Raw genomic sequence first — 24,408 nt, 5'->3', positions numbered from 1 at the left:
TTTAAACTACACTTAATGTGTTTTTAAGGTCTTCAGTGTATTGTAAAGGTGGAACATGACACACAGATAGTACTGTACTCCCGTCTGTTTTCCACCTTCCTGTCTAGTTTGTGTTGAACATTATCTAAACCTCTGCCCTCAAAGCCTCCTGAGAGCCTTAGATTTCCAAAACAGGGGAAACGGTTATGAAATTCAGCAGGACGTGAGCACACTGTCAGCCTGAAAACACTGCTCTCTGTGGGGGTTTGTGGTTTGAGCTGCAGACCGTCTTGTACTCCAGATGTTAGTTTTGTAAAAATTGTTCTTCGATGTCTGGTTTTTGAGCTCTGCCCACCACTGAGGAAAAAAAAAAGTCCATCTCAGTTGACGTTGAAAACAGTTTGAATCGAGAATTTAAACTTTTATAATGAACAGTATTTACATATTTAACAAAAAGGCAATACAAAGTGCTTTCTGTAAGACATGAAAAGAATTAAGGCAAAATATAAAAGAAACATAAAACAATATAAAAAGACATACAAATAGGTTTTACAAGGGTAAAGTAAAATGTAAGATGAAACTAGGTCAGAGAAGTCTGGGCAGCAGGTCAGAAACATATTTTGGCATTAAACTTGTATTGTAAACCGAAGTACCATTTTAAAGCCAGTATTTTATTTATTTGTTTTTATTGATAATTGAAAGTCAGTCTCTAGTCATTGATTGTCACTCAATATGACAAGGCCTTTAACTATGCAGGACTTTAATACAATTTAAATTGGTGAGTTATTTAGAAACTCACCACTCTACAGTTGTAGGGAAATTAGCTATCCAGATCAAAACCACCCAATGTACCAACCTGCAAAAATGTTGCTTGTGTTGTAGAGTTGGTTGTTTTAACATGGAAATCTATGGGAACTGATTGCTGTTGGCCCCAAGAGGACTTGCATGTTGGTTTAAATTTTTTAGACCTAGACCAGGGGTCGGCAACCCGCAGCTCCGGAGCCCAGAGCATGTGGCTCTTTCATCGCTCTGCTGCGGCTCCTTGTGGCTTTGGAAAATAAATAATGAGCATTTTTATTTAAATGTATTTTATTTTAGCTCGTTAGTTTTTAAAATGTAATTCTAAATTTGAAGATTTTTGTGAACTTGTAGCATTTAAAGAAAACGTGTTTCATTTCTTTTGTCGCTCAAAATATGCGTCACAACCGCCGATGTGCCACATCCGCTGGCGTGAGCATTGTTGCCAACTGGATAGCTTTCTCGCTAAATCTGGCAACTTTTTAAATCCTCTTGGCGATTTCTCTTCTTTTCTTTTCTTTTTTCTTTTTTTTTGTTGCCAAAAACGACTAGCGACAAATCTATCGACTCTTTCTGGTGTTACTAGAGACTCTTCTGGTGTTTTGGAGACTCTGACGTGACAACACGTATCGCTCTGCAGTGTCTGTCCTCAGCGAGCAGCGGTGCTGCCGTGAGCTCCTCCTGTCCCAAAGCGCTCAGCAGTCCCAGCTGCAGTCAGCAGGACAACCATTTTTGTGGCATTTTTACTTTGCTGCAGGTGGATAATTTAAGATCAGCTTTTCATTTCATATATACAAGGAGGACACAGATAGACGCTGAGTATATTACTTGATAGTAACCTTCAACCCAGCGTCTTGTTTTTTTTTTCCTTTTTCTTTTGGAGTTCAAAATGTTTTTGTTGCAGAAATAGAATTTTGTTTTCTCTGTAGCAGTTCACTGATTTCATACATGCAACACACTATAGTTTTTTATACATAGCATAAAGGTAAAAACAATTTATGCAGTATTATCTTCATTTTAGATGTCAAAAGGGTTTTGTGTCTCCCGGTCTTTTCTTTTCCGTGGGAAACGGGTCCAAATGGCTCTTTGAGTGTTGAAGGTTGCCGACCCCTGACCTAGACACTGACATTTGATTACTAGTGCATTTGTGTACAGCTAAGCCAACACACATTATAGGCAGATGCAGTTTGGACACAGTGCAACAGTAGTGGACTCCACCACTAACAGTGAAATAGTCTACAAAGAATGGTACTACAGAATGTCAATACACTGAACGCCTATTTGCTAATAAATGTTCAGTCATAAATAGACAACGAAAATGTTAAGCAGTATTTAACTAATTTTGATTGCGATCATGATCTATTTTTTAAGGATTATTTTTCAAGCACTTTATGCCTTTATTTTAAAGTACCAGTGGATAGGAAATGTGGGGAAAGAGAGTAGAGACATGACATGCAGCGAATGGTCCCCAGCCAGGATTCAAACCCGAGATTCCCTGCTTCGGGCATTTGCACCCGTTGAGCGTATTTTCCTATCTAGTCAGCTGTCAGGTCGCCCCATAACCGTTTTCTTTTGGGGTTTTTTTCTGCAACGTGTTAACGAGTGTCAAGTGTGTTAATGTGGGGAACATTGTGCATCTTGTTTCTTCAATATTTACTGCAAAAAACAGTATTCCAGATTCTAGTGTGAGCCCTAGATCATAGATTTTTACCTTTGACCATGCACACAGCTCCTTTTAAAAAATAGATTTTCATTGCCAGTCAGTGTTTTGTGGTATCGTTAAAGCCTTGTGATTCCAAAATGTCACTTCACCAACATTTAATCCAGACCCATTGCCACTGTCTTATTTCCCCCCATTGTTCATTGTCTGGGTATTAAGAGGATTAGTAAAAAATATAAAGAGGGTGGGAATACATTGTAGATTATATAATTTTTGTAATGTTGTACTTTGTAATTTAAATTTTGATGTCAATAATATCTTGTGACCTCTGTGACCTGAGAGGGAAAAAAAAATGTCCAGGCCTCCCTTTTGTTGTATTTCACATTCACTGTGACAGTAATAACAGAAACTGGGTAAAGTATTCATTTGAAACTGGAACCATGGAGTAAATAGTAATTTATGACTATTTATGTGCACATGTGCATTATAGTTCTTGTAGCTATGGTGAGGTTTAATGTAGCATTACATTAGTTATATCTAATTTCTTTAGATTGCAGCATCCTATGGAGTCTGCAACAAAATTGTATGTCTTTGGGCTGTTGAAGCATTTCCTTTTCCACTAAAACATTAACATTTCATAGTGACACTTATGATTGGTTGTTGTCAGCATTTTGATCATGCAAATATGTAAAGCCATCTGCAGACATCTCCACTTGTCAACAGATAAGACGTCTTTATGGATAGATTATCTGGGTCTCTGCTCATTTATTTATTTAATATCTTTTATATCAAATGTGGGGACTGTCTGATGTAAAATTGAGGATTAGCATAAAAATTAGGGACAAGTCAATTTGGCACGGCGCCTCGTCCCTTTTGTCTAGCAGAGGCCAGTATCGGGGCTGGAATGAGCAGTCTGAGGCCATGTTTATTGTGCGGACAAAGAAGCTGGTGCAGACGGGGTGGCGCACAGTTAGCGAGGTCTGCCCTCCGATTTTTTTTTTTTTTTTTAAGGGAGAACTTGTTCTGATTACAACCCCAGCAGGAGGAAGTGAAAGACATATAAGTCTCAGACAGTGACATTTTATTCAGGATTCCTTACAACAGATCAGATTTTAGGGTTTAAGTTGAGCTTATGTGTACATGTGCTATATATTATCATTATTATTTTTTTGTAGAGCCGCTCATGCTCCAATTCTTTAATGCGGGGACTTTGCTGCAACATCAGAACTTAACGATAAAGATTTTTTTTTTGATAATTTAAAGGAATTGTAATGTTGGACTAAATGTGATGGTTGTGTTATTACAATAATCATGCAACATCTTGTAGAGGAGGATAGTAGTAGGTCTCTAGCATTAGGCCCAGATAGTAGCAGCTATTCTATTGTTGTTTTACTGTCATGGACTTTTTGTTGGGAATATTTGTAATGTTTTATTGGACAAAATGCACAATAGCAGGGGATGCAGCTGAAAATTTTTATCACAATAACATTTGTATTTTTAGCTGATGTTGATTAAGATGGCAATTTTTAATGAAGACCAACAGAAAAAAAGCAACGTTTTCTGTAGTCTGTTTATCAAGATACAGAGCTAATAATTTTAAAGTTAACACAATAATAAACAATACACAGAAATAAATGTATACACATAATTAAAAATAAGCAAGGATAAAGGTGTGATCTTACCTTGATGCACAGTCAAGGAGAGCGACCAGGGTGAAGCTGCCGCACAGCGCTCAGCATAAGGTGCTGATTGGCCTTGGATCGGTATTAGCGCACACCTCAATGTCAAGACTGTCAGGGTTGTGGGTGTTTCTAGACTGTGAAGTCCATCTTGAAAGAGCTACCACCAGTCCCTGTCTGCTGCAGCCTCATTGCATTGCTCTTTACAGTAATACATTCTTATTTACTTTATATCTCTCCATTACAATTCCATTACAGCAGGGGTATTTTGGGCCGAGGAGGAATCACATGATGTGTCAAGCATCCCCTTTTATCTGAGCTTGACGAAAAAAAAACCTGGTTCACAAAGAAAATTGATAGCCACCATTATCTCTGACTGGGGTTTAGGTTTTGTAGCGCAAGCTCACACAAAGAAAGCCTGACTACATCAAACTTGTTTCATGGTACAGCCCTCAGATCTGAATACCATTCAAAAGGAGGCCTACAGCAGTATTACATCATATGAGAAAGGTTCTAAACTGCGTTTTTCAACCTTTACATTTTTTTTTTTTTTAATTTTTGATGCAGGTGTGCATTCCCACAGAACCAGAATCAATCGGTTTAGAATGATTAACTCTTTCCAAATAGTTATTCAAGCTAACTGGTGAAAGTGAATTTGTGTGTGTGTGTGTGTGTGTGTCTTTTTTTTTTTTTTAATTTTTGATGCAGGTGTGCATTCCCACATTACCAGAATCAATCGTTTTAGAATGAGTAACTCTTTCTAAATAGTTATTCANAACTATCGTGGAACCCTAGAGCGGACATAGGTAAATGACATCCACAGAGTTGTCACAGTCCCACATTGTTTTTATGAGATGTTTGCTTTTCATTCTAATCACTTTCTGTCTCACTCTCACACACAACCACTCATGCTCCCTCCTGGGGTTTCACATGATATACTATGATGATTTAAAAGAGAAAAAAAAATTCCAAAAAACGAAAGGGGTCATATTTGCAAGTCACACTGATGCTTTTGGTTATGAAATTTAGTATCACTGTCTCCAAAAACGGTCATAAAATGCGACTAAATGGTCGCAGTCTGGAGTCCTGTCTGATGAATAACTGTACAAGGTAATGCAATCCAGTGCAACAGCCCCGCAATAAAAACTACCCCTCTGAAGCATATTAGGTTCAGTTTTGTTAAAGCAGAATTGACAGCAGAGTGTCATTTAATGTATGTATGCTGTCAAGCTTTGAAAATACTTTAAAAAGCTTACATGTTATTGATGTAGGCTACAAATGAAACCCTGAGGACTAAATCATTACAATCTATAAGAAGCAGACTTCACATCCCTGTTTTACAGCTCACGTTCTTCCTTGACGTTCTTTTAGGTTTTATTTAAACTCTCAGAAAGGTATCCTGAGTAAAATGTTCAGCACGCGTGTTACTGGATTTCTGTGCAGCTGTCTGCGTGGATCAACACATGCTGATGACGAGTCAACGTCCTCTCAGTGCTCTCTGCTACTTCTCTGTTTCGGTGTAAACTACACGAGAACAGAATGTTAAACGTGATGTCGAGGACAAAGGTCGTATTCCCGAAACAGACAGGAGGTCCACTTTCTGCTGACCCTGACCTGACTCTGTTTGGATTTTACACCTGTGACTTCTTTACCTTTTGCTCAGATATTCTAATCAGTATTTATAGAGATCTTTCAAACTCTTAAGACACGTTTGATTCACTGCTTCATTTATTCACAGTTACCGTGCAGAGTGATCTTAGTCAAGCCTGTGAACGGGGGATTTTTTTCTGTGTGAAATGAATGTAAACATTTATATGGTGTGAACAAAGACTGTCAGACACCACAGGAAAATGAATCACTCTGGAATGAGTCATCATTAGCAGCTTCATTCAGAATATTATAATATGAAGTGATTAAAATCTACAGCAAATTTTTTAAAAGCCTCAAAACCACACAGTTTAATACTGTAATCATTTAGTGACATGTTTTTTCCCTCACACTGTCTGGCTGCCTATTCTCAAGCTTGATAAGTTTTTGTAGTGGGCTGATCATAGTGAAAGTTAAACATCCGAGAAGTGCTGTTAATGTTAAAAAAGAAAAAAAAAACTTTTTCACACTAAGTTACAAGAAACACGCTAATTGTTTGCTCAGAGCGCTTCAAAAGTGTCGAACATGTGCATAAGCTGTTTTTATTCCTCCCTGCTTGACTGGCCAGAGGCAAACTGACTACCGGTTGTTATGTCAGAGTCCCTCATGGGTGTCACCAGGAGAATTTACAGGAAATCCACCAATGAGTGTCTCAGTGTCCCCATAGACACCACAGGCTCAGGCTCTGAGCGCATACAAAGGCAACTTTTATCTAAGTGGAACACATACTGTAGCTCAACTACTTGTTGTGTTTTGTCTGCAGTGTGTGTAAAGTCTTGCTGCTTAAAAGTTTCACAGATTGTTGTTGTCTTTGTTCTCACTATATCTTTTATAGTGTGCATTTTTTGGCCTATTTTGCAGAGCAGTTTATCAGGCAATAGTTTTAAATTCGATATTGCCAGAATGATGCATTTCACTTCTCTAAATCTGAAAGGCCGAAAGGTTTGGTCCAAAAGAGTGTTGTGAAAATAGTTTTCTTAACATCCTGTCAGTTCTTTCACACTTGTGTCCGGATAATCAAAGGAAGTTTGACTGCTGAGTAAGATTTCAAAAACTGACCTTACACATGGGAAAGTTTGGTCTTCTGTTTGGTTGTATGGAGTTCTAGTAATGAGCGACATGCTGTTTAGCTTGACCTCACCAAATACTCAGCAACAGTACATATATAGACTTCATAATCTCTGAAAATACAATAAGTCAGTATACACAAGCAGAAACTTCAGTTTCACCTATTTTTCTGCAGTGACAGCGTTGTGTTTTCTCCAGCAGTGTGAGTTTTTACTGACAGTGCCATGTGAGGTTAGCACTTGGGTTTTCCCATCTCAAATCATCAGGGGCCTTCCGGTTGACCATCTCTGATGTGCTTGAAACTTTTTAATCATGAACTCTGGTCGACCCACTTTCATCACGTTGCGTCGCCCATTTAATTTAAGGCTATGCTTGAACAATGATATCTCTGGAACTATTAAAGACAAGGCCTGTTTAAACTCCAGAACCCTGTTGTACTTGCATTACGGTTTTTAGAAATGCTGTTGTTTTCGTGGTACAGTTCGTCATACCTGCTAAAAATTCAGTGTGTGAAAAAACATGCTAAATTTGGGTCAACAGGCATTTAAAAAAAAATATATGTATATTTCAGGATGTACAATATATATCAGTATAAAATTTAATAAATATCTTCACAAATGTCTGTATTTTATGCAATAAAATTACGAGCAAATGAGAGATGATCAAGCAGAAGTTGTAAAAATGTGTTGATTTGAGATGGAATGACCCACATGTGCTGAGACTACTCGACTCCCTATTTTTTTTTTAGTTTATTAGTTTGCTTTTACCACAACTGGACCTTTGAAAATCAGACAGCTAAGCTACTTGGTACCATCTCGTGGGAAATGCAAATGTTGGCAAGCCAAGCTTACTAGCTTCCGCTTTTGAACAAAATGCAATTTTCACACGTTGAAATGTCTTTTTTTTTTTTTTTTAGCCAACTTTATTCATATCACTATTTTCCTGCCTGAAAATATGAATATCAGGCTGGATTTGGCTGAAGGTTGTAATTGCAGGGGAAAAAGACACTTGTACACATCTTAAAGGTACATATTTACATTTGAAATCAAATAATCGTTCAGCCCTACTGTGGTCTTTTCATCAAGCTCCAGTATACTGTGTGCGTCGTACAATTTATGCTAAATCACAGTATTTATATATGATGATTGAGGATACAGGCTTTGTTGCTGAAACAGACTGCTGGTTCAGTTTCTGTTGACTGATCAGTAGTTGTTTTTTTAATACTGCACCATTTATTTTTGTATTACCTTTCATTCAATATATACACAGGGCATTCAGATCAATATTAGGAGAGATCTCTCAATCACTTGAACCGATGTTGGATTCACTGGATTTATTCAGACTGTACACTTCAGTGATCTCAGTCAAGCATTATTACAAGTTTTCTTCTTCATGAGGTAAATATAAGCATTTTTAAGGTGCAGTTCTTATATATGTATATGAGCTTGTAAGGTATTTGATAACATCTAAGTCACTATAGTATGCGAGACCAATAAAAACGTTCTTCAGCTTGATTAGGACACCTAATATATTACATTAAACATCCATTAAATGGTAATTGTGCTTGAATGACATCATAATATTTACAGTCTTTAGTCTCTACTTATTGGCCTCTTTTCAAGTTTTCCATTTTAGTAGATCATAAAGCCATGAAGTATTGGTTGTTACCTTATATATGCTAACCTGTGACACTTGTAGCAGACGATAAGTGGCCCTGCTGCAGGTTTACAGTAGATTCTCGGCATGGCGGAGGCTGCTTGGAAAGGTTTCGAGTTATGAAACTGCCGGAGTTTACACAGCAGTGACTGTCTGCTGTGACATTTGACTGGCTTCATTTACTCTCTCTGGTTTGTTTATAAGAAATGACAGCAAAGCTCCCCTTTCCACCTTTGATGAATCACGCTTTCGCTCATCAGAAAGCCTCACAAACATCACATTTTAAGAGACTAATTGTTCAGTCCTTTTATTGTTTCAAGTGCTGAGATGAAAAAAAAAAGAAAAAAGGCAGACCCCGGCTTTTTAAACTGTTCACCTTTTCTTAGTATTTGTTTCTTTGCTTTAATACAAAAACATAATCCGCCTATTGTTCCTGATCTCAATTTCTCCTCCCGTGGGATTTCTCCGTAGAGCAGCAGAAGCCAATTTCAGTCTTTACACTTAAAACACGTATATCTCCAAAGACTTCAAATCCCTCCCTTGCATCTCTAAACCAAATGAAGTCATAAATCAGTCTTCCATACATATCATGCTAATTAAGAGTAGGGCTCAGCTGCTCTTTTCCAGCGGAAGATGGAATGAAACGAGTCCATAATTATGTCCAAACAATGTGCTTTCAACCTCTGCCACAGCGCATTTGGAACAGCTATGAGAAGATAAAACATGTGGACTGACACCCAGGACTTAAAGCACTTTGTCCATTTAGTCTGGAAGGAATTATATGCTTTTGCTACTGAACATAGTAAAGCCATTTCTGTGATTTGCTTTTGTGTCTAATACTGGTTACTTCAGGATTGTGCAAACATAAAGCAATTAATAATTTACCATTTGGATGCCAGTTCTTTGACCCTCTGAATCCAAAGCAGCTTCTGGGCGCTTTTTGCTCCCATCACATTTTTACTCACTGTGGGCTGTTTGTTCACTGCAATATAAAGTCCTGCACCTCTTTAGAAACGGCACTACCATGGCTGGAAGTACAAGTAACTCAACAATGAGTTGAGTTAGTGGAGTAGCCAGTTATAATGTCATAAATCATAAAAGGAGAACACAAAAGTTGATTTTCTTTTGTTACTTATTTTACAAAAATTGAAAGAACATGGACTCAACATGATGTTTTTTTTTTTTCAAGTGCCACCATGTGTGAACAATACTGGGAAAACAAATGAACGCTCCACATACTATAGATGCTTTATGATTTACATTTCGACAACCTCTGCAAACATGTTCACTCTACTCTCCACATCAGCTCTAGAAAGATATTTCACCTTGCTGAATATATCTTCCAACAACTTGCTGACAACTTGCTCCTCTTGTGCTATTTATAAGCACTGCTGGTGCATTTACTTTAATGGTCAAGTATGATATGTTTGCCTCTTCAATCTATAATTTGTTTCCATACTTGTCTACTCTCCTCTGAGTAAACACGGGCTGCAGTTCATCTGAAAACCTTGTGTCCTGTGACTGTTGGTTGCAGCTGAATCATTCATGGCTTTTTAGTTGCACCTAGAACTTTTTCGTTTTACATTAGATCTTAAAAGAGACATGTAGAATCAAGGAATTTTGAATAAATGTTATGATTTTAAGCTGAGATTTGGTTTATTTTCCAGATGGAACTGGACAGCCCACATTATTCTTCTAAACACTGTTGAAAAGTTGAAAATTTGAGGATTTTTTTCAGTTGCTATAGTTTCTGGCTGTGATTCATGGTGTAAATTTGTTTAATAAAAAAAACCCAAAAAAAAACAAAAAGGAAAAAACCAACATGTTACTCAAACCTGTCTGCAGGTTTTGGAGTTCAGCGGGTTAGCTGTCAGTGTTACTCTGCTTTACAGCTCTGACTGTCACATGACACATGTGAACCAACACTGTTTCACTCCCCTTATTTTGGCTCACTGCAGCATGTGTAAATGCTAACAGACACCAGCAAGCTCTTAGCAGTAAATCAAGCTCAGATTGTGGGAGATAATTTATGTTCTGTGTGCCCAAAACACTCTCTCCCTGTATTTTAGGTTTCTCCAGTTTGTGCTCTCTCTGCTGCAAACTGCTTCGTTCACTGAACTGTTGGATACATTATGCGAAAGGCAGTTATATTGTGTGCCAGGCTTTGTCCTAAGTCCTTACAGGCCAGATGGCGGCCGCTTACACACTTGTAACTCTGATAATATTGTACATATGTAAATCTGTAAACATATGCTCAGCCTTCAGTGTACAATCTTCCTCTCCTACAGAGTTTACTAATCCTGACTACAGAAGACAACTACTTAAAAAAGGCTAATCGGCAGCCTTTAAAGGTTTTTTTTAAACATTTCTTTTTGTTTTTTTACATACACGAGACTGCCACAGTTAGCAATCATTAGTCATATACAGTACTTGAAGTGTTAATAAATGTATCAGTTACTTGATAAACAAAGTTTAATATTAGTCCCAGTGTCACAGCTGGATCCATCTCCACCCTTTTATCATCCCTTTAACAATACTCGGCTTCCTGATAACCAATTATGGCCTCTCAAATAACTTTAATCACTGATTAGGATTCCTTGTTCACAAAGCAGCTACTTAAAAGTAATTGCTCAATAAAGAGAGGGGAAGTTGTCGTATTAAGTAGGTGTTCCTGCTGCTTCTCTCATTACTGCTCCCTTGGTGCTTTCATCTCCCTATTGTCACAAATGGAGCCAGCTTCATTCACAGCACAGGATTCGTTCTCACTCTGCCTGGTTCACTCTGCTGAAAAGCACGACAGCATAAGCACAGCGCAAACCAGCAGAACAGAAAGTACTACAGCTCAACTCTGTGTTGATTTTTGATTTATTAAGAATAGAAATATTGGCCGCACAGGTGACGCAAATGGTAGAAAGTTTACTGCGGACTTCAACAAGGACCCGGGATTTTTATTTCTGGTGGTACCTCCAGCTTGGTTGTGTTTTTCAGTACACACAGTCGGTGGTGTCTGTTGTATGTGGTGGGAAGCCAGTGAAGAGTTCATGTAGCAAGTAAATACACAAAGCGAAAGAAAATGCCAGAAAACACACTTCAAGATACATTTGTATAAGATTCTGCTGCAGACTTTCAGAGAACAAAAGCAGACTGGAGCACACTGATTCATCCACAGCTTTTAATTGTGCAAACCGACTAATGTTTCAACACTGCTCTGTCTCTGTCAGAGTCAAAGTGGACGCTGCTATGATACAGATGTATTCAACATAAACCAGCTGTACAGTTGTTATTGAACATTTGGATGAATAGGATTTCGAAACTATTGGATGAAAAATCCAAGAAGACACAGTAGTGTTGAAACGTTTGTCTCTTTGCACAATTAAACCTCAGTGTGCTCCAATCCCCTTTTGTCCTCTAGAAATTTACTGTCCTTGAGCTGAGAAGCACTTGATTCAGCTGCGTTTTGCGGGAAGATGTTATGTCAGAGTTTCTGTGCGGGTGAGAGGAAAGAATCTTAAAGGACAGCTTAGAAATTCCTATGGTTAAAAGAAAGTGGAAAAACAGGGAGAAAACACAGAATACGTCTCAATAAAAATACTTCAGTTCACCTTAAACATAGTGTTTTTTCAGTGTGTAAAATGTTTTGTCTTGATTTGCCCCATTTTGCAATCTTTTAAACAATTACCAGGCTTTACATAAAACCAAATTTACACTAAAATACCAGCTGCTCTCTCACAATCCGTCTGTTTTAGACTAGTGTATAAGTTGACTACATACAGAAACTGTTGTTTAAATGTCAATAATGTTCATCTAAATTCCTATCTCGTATGCTAATATTGACTGGGGGGCAGGAACTGAGTCCAGGAACCAAAACTGGAACAAGGTCCTTCTGGTCATAGAAATGCAAGTTAAGCTGCCAAGTTCCTAAAAAGGTTGTTTGAGAAGTTTCCTCGGTCATGTAATGCCACTTTACAGCAAACCTGCAGCTTGCTGTTATTTGTTTGGATTACTTTTACAGTAATGCAGTTGGGGCGATATATGGATGTAGGGGATGTTGCATATTGAAACCAACTTTTTTTTTTTTTTTCTTAATAAGATGTTGACATCTGAACATGCCATATGTAGATACTATTGTGAATACAGTAGTGAACAAGGAAGAATGAGCACACGGCAAAATATGTGAGGAACCAAATGAATGAAGACAAAAGCATCAAACTGAGCATTAACTGAACATTAACCCTTTGAACCCCAACCATTTGGTGTTCCTGTCACATTTTTGCTCACTGTAGTTTCATGTTTCACTGCGATATAGCTCCGGCATGTCCATGGAAACAGCACAGCCATGGCTAGTAGTGGAGAAAACTGAAAAAATGTATTTTGTGCAGGATATCAGAGATACAATTTCTATAAACCATAAAAAAAAGAACGTGACATTTCTTTATTTATTTAGCAAAAAATAATAATAAAAAACAACCTAGAGTCAGCATATTAAACAATATTGGCCCTAAATAGAGATATTTAAATTTGTAATTCGTTTCCATACTTGGCTCCTAGCTGTGATAACACAGCCTGCAGTTCAGCTGAAAACTCCCAGAATTTTTGTCACATGACTGGAAGCTGCAACTGATGGCTAATGGCAGCACTGAATCTTTTTTTTTTTTTTTTTTTACAAAGTATGGCTGAAAATGGTTATTTAAAGTGTTTTCTTTAAAAAAAAAATAAAAATAAAAAATAGAAGTAAGGAATAAACTGGTTTTGATAAAATATCAGTTTAAAGTTTAGATTTGGTTATGTTTCTCAACAGAATGGCACGTAACAGAAGATTGTCATGTGACAATTCTGCCAGATAAGTAGTGGAATGTTATCTTTTTTTTCCTAAAAGATGACATGCCTTTCAAATTCACCTGTGAGTTTTGTTTTTCAGAAGGTTAAAATGGAAAAACAAAAAATCCTCTCCTTTTCCTATTTATTTTTTAATTTATTTTTTTTGTATCTGACAAGAAAACATTGTGCTTCAGTAGTTTTAGTAGTTTATACATGAAGACTGCTTTGAATGATGTACTCCACTGCTAGCCTATGTAAAATTGATATAGAATAATATGATAGTATTATGGTTTTAAGGCTGTTGTGTTGTCGGTATGTCTGTGTTTATAACAGCAGCATGTGTTGTTGTGTGTGAGGTGTTGCTGCAGCCTCCTCCTGGGATGGAGACTCTCTGGGGGCTTGTCCGTTGTTATTTTGGGGGTCGAGGCTGAAAATTTTGGGAATCCCTCTTTAAACTGACTTGTGCTGTGTGATCCTTGTACAAGCACCGCTGTTTAACCTGAGTGTTGTTTTAACCATTTTCAGCTTCAGTGACTTACGTTTTTGTAAGTCTAAATGTTTTAGTCTTTAACCCTGTGGATCAAAGGCTCTTTTCGGGGAGATTTAATTACCTTTACTTTAAGGCTCTTGTATTGGTCATTATAAGGAGAAGCATGCTGTTGTACCTCGCTCTTTTTTTTTTAAATGAAATCACAAAAGTCCTGGCTATCCAAATCATTTCCATCATTTAGTGTAAAAATGCTTGAAGATTTTTTTTTATGTCAGACTTTAAATAAAAAATAAATATTTCGTATTATTTATTATGAAACTTGTGTTTTTACATGTACCTCACCATAAAATGCTGGCAGTACAGATGTTTGTCCATAATTGTCCATAATTAGCGGGAGATTGTCTGGAATTAGGCGATATCAGAACCATGATGGCAGGATACTGTACACTTAGAAATGATTAAATATGTGCTTAGTTCTTAACCGATATAACTGTCATTATTTTATTCACTGAAGTGCTCACACACAGTAGCCTCCCTGCAGAGGTGGCATACCAGGCAAATGTGAATTTCTATGCAAATGTACGTCCGTCGGGTTAAATGTCACAGCTGAAGATCTTCTGGTTGCTAGTGATGTATTTTAAAAGTCAGGTAATTCCTTTTTATTGAAGAATGTTCAATTATGGAAATAAGCTATAACATTACATGCCACTTAATTTGAAAGGCTTCTATTAAGCGACTGTTTCTTTGCTGACCCTGAATCAGCCGCAAACAGCTTCAAGGTTGAGTGCCGTCGTTTATGAGAGAAAGTGGTTTTGCTTGAAAGGACTGCGGGGAATACAAACACTGCCAGCGATGGTGTTTTACATTAGCACATTAACACATTTCAATCCTAAATGACTGGCAGGATGACGGATGCGAGAAAAATAAGGTCAAGGCGTAAAACAACCAGGAGATCCTTTCAGCAAAGATGCTTAATGACCCCTGTTCCTGCTCCAAGTCTTGCTTTCCACTGTTCCACATACGGAGCTGTAAGACCTTTTCAATAAAACATGCGTCTCTGAAACATTTACAACTCTTGTGTTTCCTGAAATGATAAATCCAAAACATCTTTGATGTTCGAGAGAAACGTACATGAAACTTAATGTTTTAATTCTCTGTAAGCCACAAGTTACAAGTGACTTATATTCTGGCAAAAAGCGATCTGCGCTGGAGCGAGGGGGGGCGGGGAGGCGGACCGGGGCAGAGCCTTGTTGTTGAGCAGCATATTTTATTTTCTCTCCCAGAGGTTTAGAGGAGCTGTTACACTCTGGAGTTTTAGTGGAGGTCACAAGGTTATTATATAAACAATTCACACGGAGGCCCTCAAGCACCCAGAGGGAATGTTTAATGCAATGCTCACTATTTCTTGAATGTAGTAATGCTCAAGACGCAGACGTGTCCAATTTTAACCATGCTGCATTATCTCTCTGTCTCCACTTCTTCTTCTTCTTGTTTTTTTTTTTTTTTTTTTTTTAATTTTGCCTGTTTTGTCGAGGCAACTGAAAACCACGCTTAATTAATTTGGTCAGCTGCCTTGGATAAACTACACTGATGACATCAATTAGATTCTAATGAAAACAGATAAAAGCCATGGAAAGCAAATGGAATTTCTGAACAGGACTCATCAAAGTCTTAGCATTGGAACAAATTCCCATTACGTCTCATAAAAGCCTTTAATTTGCAAAGCTCATGTCTGGTTTGGTACTTAGAAGTACATGGTCAAATGATTCAGTCTTAAGTCCTGTGCCGAGAGAAGCCAAATCAGAATTTAATTTGGCACGTAACTCCTTATCCTGTCTGAAACATGTGGCTGGATGCAATCCTTGGATTAGCATGGACTTCAGAACTACAAATTTGGCTTGTTTCTCTGCCTCTGGCAGAGCAAACACCTAGTCTAACTCGTTTGTAACACAACATTTACATTTCCAATCTCAAGAAGGAAAAAAAAAAAAACACACATGCTTACTCCAGATTAGTGCTTCTTAGTTAACCAAATTGCTGCAATTATGTGTGTCAATCCATTGACGTGAGAAAACAAGGCTCTGCTTCTTTGTCTCTCATACTCCCTTTCTCCCAATTGTAACAGTTTGACCTCTTTCACATGTCTGATTTGAATTTACAGTAGAGGACAGATTACAGTTCAGGAAAATTATTATGAAATCTTACATAATGAATTTAGCCGGTAATAATCCTAATTTCTCAGCATTTTTGTACAAATGCTGATTTTCGAAAAGCCGTGCCCCTTACTGTAGGTATAAGTTTAAAAAATTGTTGTACCTTTGCCAAATTTTCAGACAACTTAACCCTTAATTAACCCAGCTTTAAAGATGTTAATGCTATTGTCACATTTTTTGTTCACTGTGGTTGCTTTTTTTTTTTTTTTTTACTGCAACTTAATGGAAAGAACCGTCACTAGAAGACGAGAAAACTCAAAAATTGCTTTTCTGCAAGACCAAACTGTCACGATACCATAAATCACAGAAAGAAAAACACAAAAGTTGAATTTCTTTGATTATTTATTTGACAGAAATTGGAATCAACATATACAACATTTTTCCATGTGCCCATAGGTGTTTACCAATGCTAAATTAAAATGGTGAATGTACATACTATAGACATTTTACTACTTATATTTTTACAACCTCTACAAACTACGCGTTTTTCACATTCCTCTGTGCATTAACTCTAGAAAGATATTTCACCATGCTGACCTTGGCGACAACTTGCTCCTATATAAACCGTGAGTACACCACAAGAGAGACTGAGAGAAAAGCGAAACATACTTGACCAGTAAAATAAATGCAGCACGGCTCAGCGTCTGCTCTGCAGTTCAGCCGAAAGGTCACACATTTCTTTTGTCACTTCACTGTTGAACACAGTTAAGTTAGTCATGACTTTCTAGTTTAAGGTTAATTTTTCCAGTGGAACCACATGTTGCACAAAATTAGTTCAAGGACCATGGAGAAGTTTCAAATCTGACAATTCTTTCAATTTTTTCAGTTTCTGACACTGTTAATTGTGCGATTTTGACAATTTATTTGTTTTTTGCCCTTTCAACCTGCTGGTGTGTTTTGAGGTTCAGAGGATTAACAGGAATGTGAATATCTTAATAATCAATGTGATTATCTGCTTTTAATCAAGCCAAGTCACCTTTATTTATACAGCACATATAAAATAACAGACATTAAGTGTTTTTCAATAGAGGAAGGCCAAAAACATCATTCAGCCGTTAAACCCGACTCCATGCAGGACCCTCTGTAGAGCCGTTCATGTATTCAGCTCAGCAACCTTACTGGATGAATCAATTAGTTGTCAACCATTAATTAAATCGTCCTGATGTTGTTTGAGTTATTAAAAAACAGGAAACTCTAAATTCTCCGATTCCAGTTTCTTAAATGTGAATATTTTGTGGATTCTTTATTTATCTGTGACAGTAAACTGAATCTCTTTGGGTTGTGGACATAACGACATGATGTTGTGCTTCGGGAAACACTGATATTTCAACTGTTCAATTAATCGAGAAATTGACAGATTAATCAACAGTGAAGATAATCAGAAGTTGCAGGACTATTTCTTCCTGTACATTTGACCTTGTCTGTGCAGCTGCTAAACTCCAGATGTTTATATGACTCTCTTTATCCATAGATCTGCAACCTTTTACCTCTTCTTGTTGCTTTCTGCAGCTGTGACACTAGTTGATAAAGAAGTTTCATTTCTTTTGCGTGTTTATTCAGCAGTGCGGTGTCTCCTCTTTCAGAATGGTGACAGTTTGTCTGCAGAAAAAAGAGGAAGTATTTAATGAGCCGTTTTTGTTTTTCTTGGTGTGTGTGTTTATGTGCGTGTCTCTCCATCCCAGCGGACTACCCTCCCCCTCCACCACCTGCCGAAGACTCAGCCGGTTTCCCATCATCCCCCGGTTCCTTTCCTCCTCCACCGCCGGTGAACTCGTACGATTATCAGGTGAGAGAAGCTGCTGTTGTATTAAATTTTCTTGGTTGTCAGTAACTCTCTAAGAGTCAGCACAGAAAGCAAAAACAGCCCCGAGCGCTACACTGAGTTCATGTACCAAGTCCAGCAAAACTGTCTGTCCATTTGAGCTGCAGCCAACTGCAGAGACGTCCAGCTCCAGATGCTGCCTGGAGCCAGCCACTCTTAACTCATGGACCCACACACACTAACACGCTACATCTCTGAGAGCTCTTAATGCAGGAAGGATGGAAGGCTGACACCTATTGGTGAAGCCTGGTCACTTTCCTTTGCTTTGCTGGTCATAATACCCACAGGCATTTGGCCCTCCCGGGATATCTGGCCTCTGCGCTCTGACTGACACTCTCAGCACTTGACCTCTGCTGAGAAATCCTCCAAGTGCTTCACATTCCTTTGTTCAGTGTAAGCAGGAAGAAAAAAAATCTCCCTCTTCAAGCCCCTCATTTGATCTGACCAGTTTTCTTTCCTAAATGAATGCGTCCTTTGTAAGTTTGGAGACAGAATGTTGCATAATTTAAATAAGTTATGCAATGCGTGTAAATTCACCGCTCTTCCCACACATACTGTAAACATAGAGTATAAGACTGCACCCTTAGGAATAGCAGGATACATACGTTCACGCAGTGTTATGACCTTAATGTAAACTACAGGCACTCTAACAGCTATACTGGTATTTTAAAAGGTGCAGTGCAATGACACTCGGAGTTCTCAATCTCGTGGTTTTGTTTAACCAAGGGAATGTTAGACTGGGCCAACCAGCAGCGCTGCTCTCTCTTTACGTATTTAGAATTGGCAGAGCTCAGAAAAAGGAGACACACGAGCAGTTAGGAATGCAATAAGCTTTCAACAAAATTTACTTCTGCTATTAGAAATCTGTGGAAACATTTCAGGCTTCCACGGCAGCTCTTTCATTTTATGAAGTCAGATTGCAATAGCTATGTTTTCACAACATGCTTACCATTTCCACTTTTATTATACCGATTCTATTACCAGAGCTCCAAGTGTTGGCCAGTACTGAATACTGATCCCACAGGCTTTATGCAATATAAAGTCTATGTAGTATAAAGTGTGGGATTATTCCACTATGTGTACAGTAACATGAAGCTACCTATAAGTATAACTACATATTCTTTCTTAATTTTATTTGGAGACACTCGAGCATCATAATTAATTTTTTAAGCTAATGCTAAATCTTTTTTACTTTATAATGATGATTGTCATATCCACAGCCTTTGTTATATTTAAAAATATCTGTCTTGGTTCTGATAGTTGTGATTTACCAGCTACTAATATTTTACATTAAACTAGTCTGTGTAAAGTTATCAGATACTCTTAAAAGTTCTTTTATTTATGTTTAAGTGTACTGTATTCTCTGGGTAAAACTAACTTTTAAAATACCTAATGAATACACGGGTAATGATCTGAGTTCATGTCTGGTTGTACAAAACAGCAACAGGTTACCAACCAGTAGAAGCAAATCTTATTTACGAGTGACAAGTTGCGTTACCTCCATTTATGAAATTTCTGGTAAAAGATGGCAAGTAGTTTTCTACATTCATAAAAAGTAAGTTTCCCCCCATCAGTTAGAATTATGTATCTCCTATTCAGTAACTGATATTTTCACATTTGCTGATTCAGATTTTCACTATTAAAATTAGAGCAGATATTTTGCTTGTTAGAATCACTCCTTCTATCCAGACCACACCTTAGAACATCCCAGTGTACTTTCAGTGTAAGTGATATGGAAACAAAATCCAGAATTCTATACAAAAATGTAATTCAAGGTTCATCTAGGGCTGCAGGGTGGCGCAGTTGGTTAGCACTGTTGCCTCGCAGCAAGAAGGTTGGGGGCACCGGAATCTTTCTGCGTGGAGTTTGCATGTTCTCCCCGTGCAGCGTGGGTTCTCTCCGGGTTCTCCGGCTTCCTCCCACACAGTCCAAAAACATGTTGAGGTTAATTGGTGATTCTAAATTGTCCGTAGGTGTGAATGTGAGTGTGCTTGGTTGTCTGTCTCTAAGTGTGGCCCTGCGATGGACTGGCGACCTGTCCAGGGTGTCCCCTGCCTTCGCCCTAAGTCGGCTGGGATAGGCTCCAGCCCCCCCGCGACCCTAGTGAGGATTAAGCGGTGTATAGATAATGGATGGATGGAAGGTTCATCTAAAGTCAGTATGAGACTTCAGTAGTGGGAGATACACAAATGAAGTGAACATCTACCAAAATTACAAACAACGATTTTAGTGGTTTTTCTGTCAAGTATGTATTATGTCAGGATATCCTTTATCAGACAAAGCAGCGGAATCTTAGGTGACTGTGGCTTAATGACACAAAGGTAGCTTAGCTAACGAGTCAGGCCTTTGTCTTAAAAACGTTCTCTCTTTCTCTTCTGTCTGTATCTGCTGTCACTGTCAAGTTTGGACAAAAATAGAAGAAGAAAAAAAAACTTGAGGTAATCAAATGTAAAATTTATCCCTGCAAGCCAAAGGTCCAGGTTTCAGCCTGTTCTGAACACCAGTGATTTCAGTGTTACCTTTATAACTAATGGCTGTTCATTCTGTGTTGCTGAAGTTGTTCAGTAAACTGTTGGTATTGTCTACTCAAAAATTTTGGTTTAGATTCGAGCTCGAACATGTACAGATGGATTTGAGAAAATGTTGAGTAAAGAAGAAGAACAAGGAGTGACATCTGGATGTATTGTGCAAATTTTAAACAATTTCCTGAGTTTGCTACAATAACAACTCATACTTGAAAAAAAAAATTGTAAATGAATGAAGTACTGTAGTCATTGTTCCATTTCATTTACTGGTCAAACCATTTTTGGCTGACGATGTTTACCACAAAATTGGCTGGAATTTTAATAACAGATAAAGTAAACACCAGACTATTTGAATTATAAATTAAATCACAAAAAATAGTAACTTAAAATTGCTGTTTAATGATTGGCTCAGTAAATTCCACAGTTTTGAACACAGCAAACGAGCTACAGTCTTTCACAGTAAAATACCCGTAATTAATCATCAACATCTCTACTCACTTTTCAAGGTGCTGCGAAAATTCTACAAATATGAAACCTCTGTGGATTGAAAATTCATAATACACAGTAAACACCGACTTTGTTTGCAGTCTTCCTGTCCAACTGTTTACAGATGTTTCTTTCATAATGGGGGTCTACAGGGAAAAGCTTGTCGGGCCACAGGGGGATTGTAGTTGCAATACTACCAGTGGCCACTGGGGCTTTGACGCACCAGAAACAGCCTGACTGAGATTGAACTGAATGGCTGCATAAAGGTCCTGCAAAAGATAAGGAGTGTTTTGACCTGTAAATCATGCAAAGGTATGCCAATATATAAATGCAGACTTGGAAATTTGTATGACACATTAGTCCCCTTTAAATGTAGCAGCTCAAGTCTCATAGTCAATTTAAAACAATGTGAATATATTCTTTAAAGAAAATAAACAATTAAAAAAACCCTTTGAACTACGGAAAACTTGATATTCTTAGCAGGTGAAACACTGACATTTTGGAGATGCATGGTTTTGAGAGGGCAGCTACTGAACATTTTAACAAGCATATTTTGCGTAGGGCTGGTCCGAATAGCAATTTTTGATCTCCGGACATATATATATATATATTAAAGGCCTAAAATTACACAAGAAATTAAGTGGCCAATTAATTTTAAAAGTTCTTTCCTGCATTCGTCTCCACAGTAGCTTTTCTTTTCCTATCATACAGGCTGTAGAGTCATTCTGGCCTGCAACTTAATTCCTTAATACACCACTGGTATCTTAATTATGTCTCCTGTAGCCAGAGCAGAACACTTAAATTGTAGGCGCTGTTCAGAAAAAGGGATAGATACCAATCAAAATATCTTTTTCTCTGAGTCTGAGTAGAGAAATTTTACATACTGAATGAGTGATTAAATGGCTTTTTACACAGAAGAAGGCCTAAATAAGCTCAAGCCTGTATCACCCTTGCGTATATAGACATCTGGATTATGACATGTAAAGGCAGAAACCTCTCATTGTGGCTGTTGTCCACATTAAAAAGCCCTATATGGCAAATTCCTACTTAACACAAAGACTGCAATGTTTCCTTTCATCCTCCTTGTTATCACCGTTAAACAAGTTTGCCTGTTTTTTTTCTTTTGTTGATTTGAGACAAGCCATTAGTGTTTTGCTTTGTTTACCCCTGCTCATGATTGCCTTAGATGTTTTTAAGCAGCAGCTCTGCTCCAAATGGAGGCAAACCCTGCCTGTAATAGATTGTGACAGGTAATCCAAACACATAACATTAGAATAAGAAGCAGTCACTGATCCAGCCAACTCAAAAAGCCCCCGCAGGCAATTGCAAGAAGTCTTCTTGCTGTTGCAGCATAGTTCAGAAGACTAAAAATATATCTGTCATTCCGTGGAGAAATTCCCGGGAATTTAGTAGAAAACAGAGGGTCACTAACGGTCAGATGATTTTAACTACTTTCCAGATTTTTGTGCAACAGTTTTGTTTTTCGTTTGCTGAAATATTTTGTGTATTTAATATCTTAAGGTTGTATTTTTCTCGTGAGGTGAGACAGAAAAAATGTAGATGAATAAATCAGTGACTGCTGCTGGAGTGATCCTGTTACTGATGCTTTCATGCTTCCTCTGATAATAAACGAGTTAAATAAAAATTGCAGCAATTCTTATCATCCTTTATAGAGCATGTTTAAAATATGGATTAAAAAAATATCTGACTTTAATTTTAAAGAATTGACCTTTTTGTTTGAAATACCGCTGGATGAGATTGTGATGAATAATACATGAAGAATGAGATACTGTAAATCCAAGAGCAATGAAAAGCAGGAGGTGAATAGTGCAGCACGTTAAGAAAGTTGTCTTTCAGACAATACATTGCTTCTTATTTCTAACCACATTTCTCTCTGGGAGAAGTCTCTGCTATTGATGTGTGGCTTTCAGAAGGATTGTCTGAGGTCAAGGTGAAACATGAACTTAGAAACTGTAATCCAAAGTTTAAAAAGTGTGGAGAGAAAAAGCAGGAGAGAATATCTCAGAGCAGCACAGAGTCAGAATTGCTCGTCATTGATGATGATTGAGAGAAGCCAGTTAAAGTGACTGTACCCTTTCAACCTGAACTGTTTCCTCCCTTTTCACCTTTTTATGAAGGGGATCAAACATGGCACACTTGGGTCTACCAAGTAGCATAAATAGCTACAATGGAGACACCGCTGAGTAGTACTATGACTAAGTTGGATGTGGCATTGTGGTGTTATATTATATATTTCAGTTATATTAGATTTGGTCGACTTATGTTTTAGATTTTTTGAGGACAGGTTCAGTAGCATCAGTGTCACAAAGTAGTTATTCACGGGATCGTTTTTCGAGTATTCATGTCGCCCAAGTCAAACTATTAATAAAAATTTAAACTGCGCAGAGAGACAGTCCATGGCACGAGTGTAAAACATTTCTAAAGCTTTGAATGTTTCCAGAAGCACAGCAGCCTCACTAAAGCCTTTTTCAGACTTAGAATATGTAACATCGCAGTTTTGTCAGTTTGTTGAAGTGATGGCATTCTGTCATTCAGACATAGATCACTTTTACGTAACTTTCTTGTTTGTTCTTTATGGCTTCATTCACACCTGCAATATTTGTCATACAAACGAGACTGGAAGGTACGTCATGGGATATGTGTTATGTACTAATAGGAAATGAAGACACAGGTTGTGTCTGAAATCATCCACTCACTCCCTACTCCCTATGTAGGGACCACTATGTAGTGAAATATGTAGGGAGAACCTCGGCAAAGTAACATTTTGGACACTACTCGAGCTATTAATTTCGTCGCTCGATTTGTGCCGTAGCAGTGTTGTGCAAACACATCAAATTTACAGTTTATGGAGTGCTGCTGTAGCTCACATGGTTGAGCTGGTGTCCCATGTGCAGGGCTACAGTCCTGATGTGGAGGTCATGAGTTCGAATCCCACTCATGGCCCTTTTCCACACGTCCTCCCACCATTCTTTTCCCCCACTTTCCTCACTCTCTCTCACTGCTCTATTCAATAAAGGCACAAAGGGAAAAAAAATAACTTAAAAATAATAATAATAATAATAACAATAATGATTAAAAAAAAGCAGTTTATTGCATAGTTAAGAAATGGGTAAAATAAAATTTGACAAAACAAACAGGAAATTACTAACTTTTTTATGTAGTTTTGTCACTCTCATTTGTCTAGTTTGCGTTTCCTTTCATGCAATGCATGATGGTACATATTGCATGGTTAGTGACATCAGCTGTTCACTACTTTTCACGGTGCATTGTAGGATATTTTGATTGCACTATAGAGGGTGTAACATTTGTAACTTAACATTCACACAGCACTACAAAATGGCGAACACCCTATATAGTGTACCATGTAAGGTATGAGTGGGTGATTTCGGACAGAGCCACAATCTAAACGAATAGCAAGCTTTCTTAATTGTCCAAATAAGTAAAAGCCTCTTTTATTTATGATTTCTTCAGCACTGAAAATGCCGTCCATCTAACTCCTGCTGTACCAACAATCGAGTAAAAATATCCCTGCAGCTGTGATGGAGC

At 37.8% G+C, this 24,408-nt stretch overlaps 1 protein-coding gene across 3 annotated transcripts in view; it reads left to right on the top strand.

Annotated features, from left to right (window-relative positions):
• lpp (LIM domain containing preferred translocation partner in lipoma) overlaps positions 1–24,408 on the top strand; it is a 191,475-nt gene that overhangs the window by 68,731 nt on the left and 98,336 nt on the right. For all 3 annotated transcript variants that reach the window (XM_008277529.1, XM_008277530.1, XM_008277531.1), the window contains one exon: positions 17,691–17,794. In XM_008277529.1, coding sequence (XP_008275751.1) covers positions 17,691–17,794 — 104 coding nt within the window. The remainder of the gene's footprint in view (positions 1–17,690; positions 17,795–24,408) is intronic.

The sequence above is a fragment of the Stegastes partitus genome, unplaced genomic scaffold (genome assembly GCF_000690725.1).
Source record: "Stegastes partitus isolate 25-593 unplaced genomic scaffold, Stegastes_partitus-1.0.2 Scaffold100, whole genome shotgun sequence".
In the NCBI taxonomy this organism is placed as follows: Eukaryota; Metazoa; Chordata; class Actinopteri; family Pomacentridae; genus Stegastes; species Stegastes partitus.
Note: the sequence above shows the minus strand (reverse complement) of the source record. Positions and strands in the feature narration are given on the sequence as shown.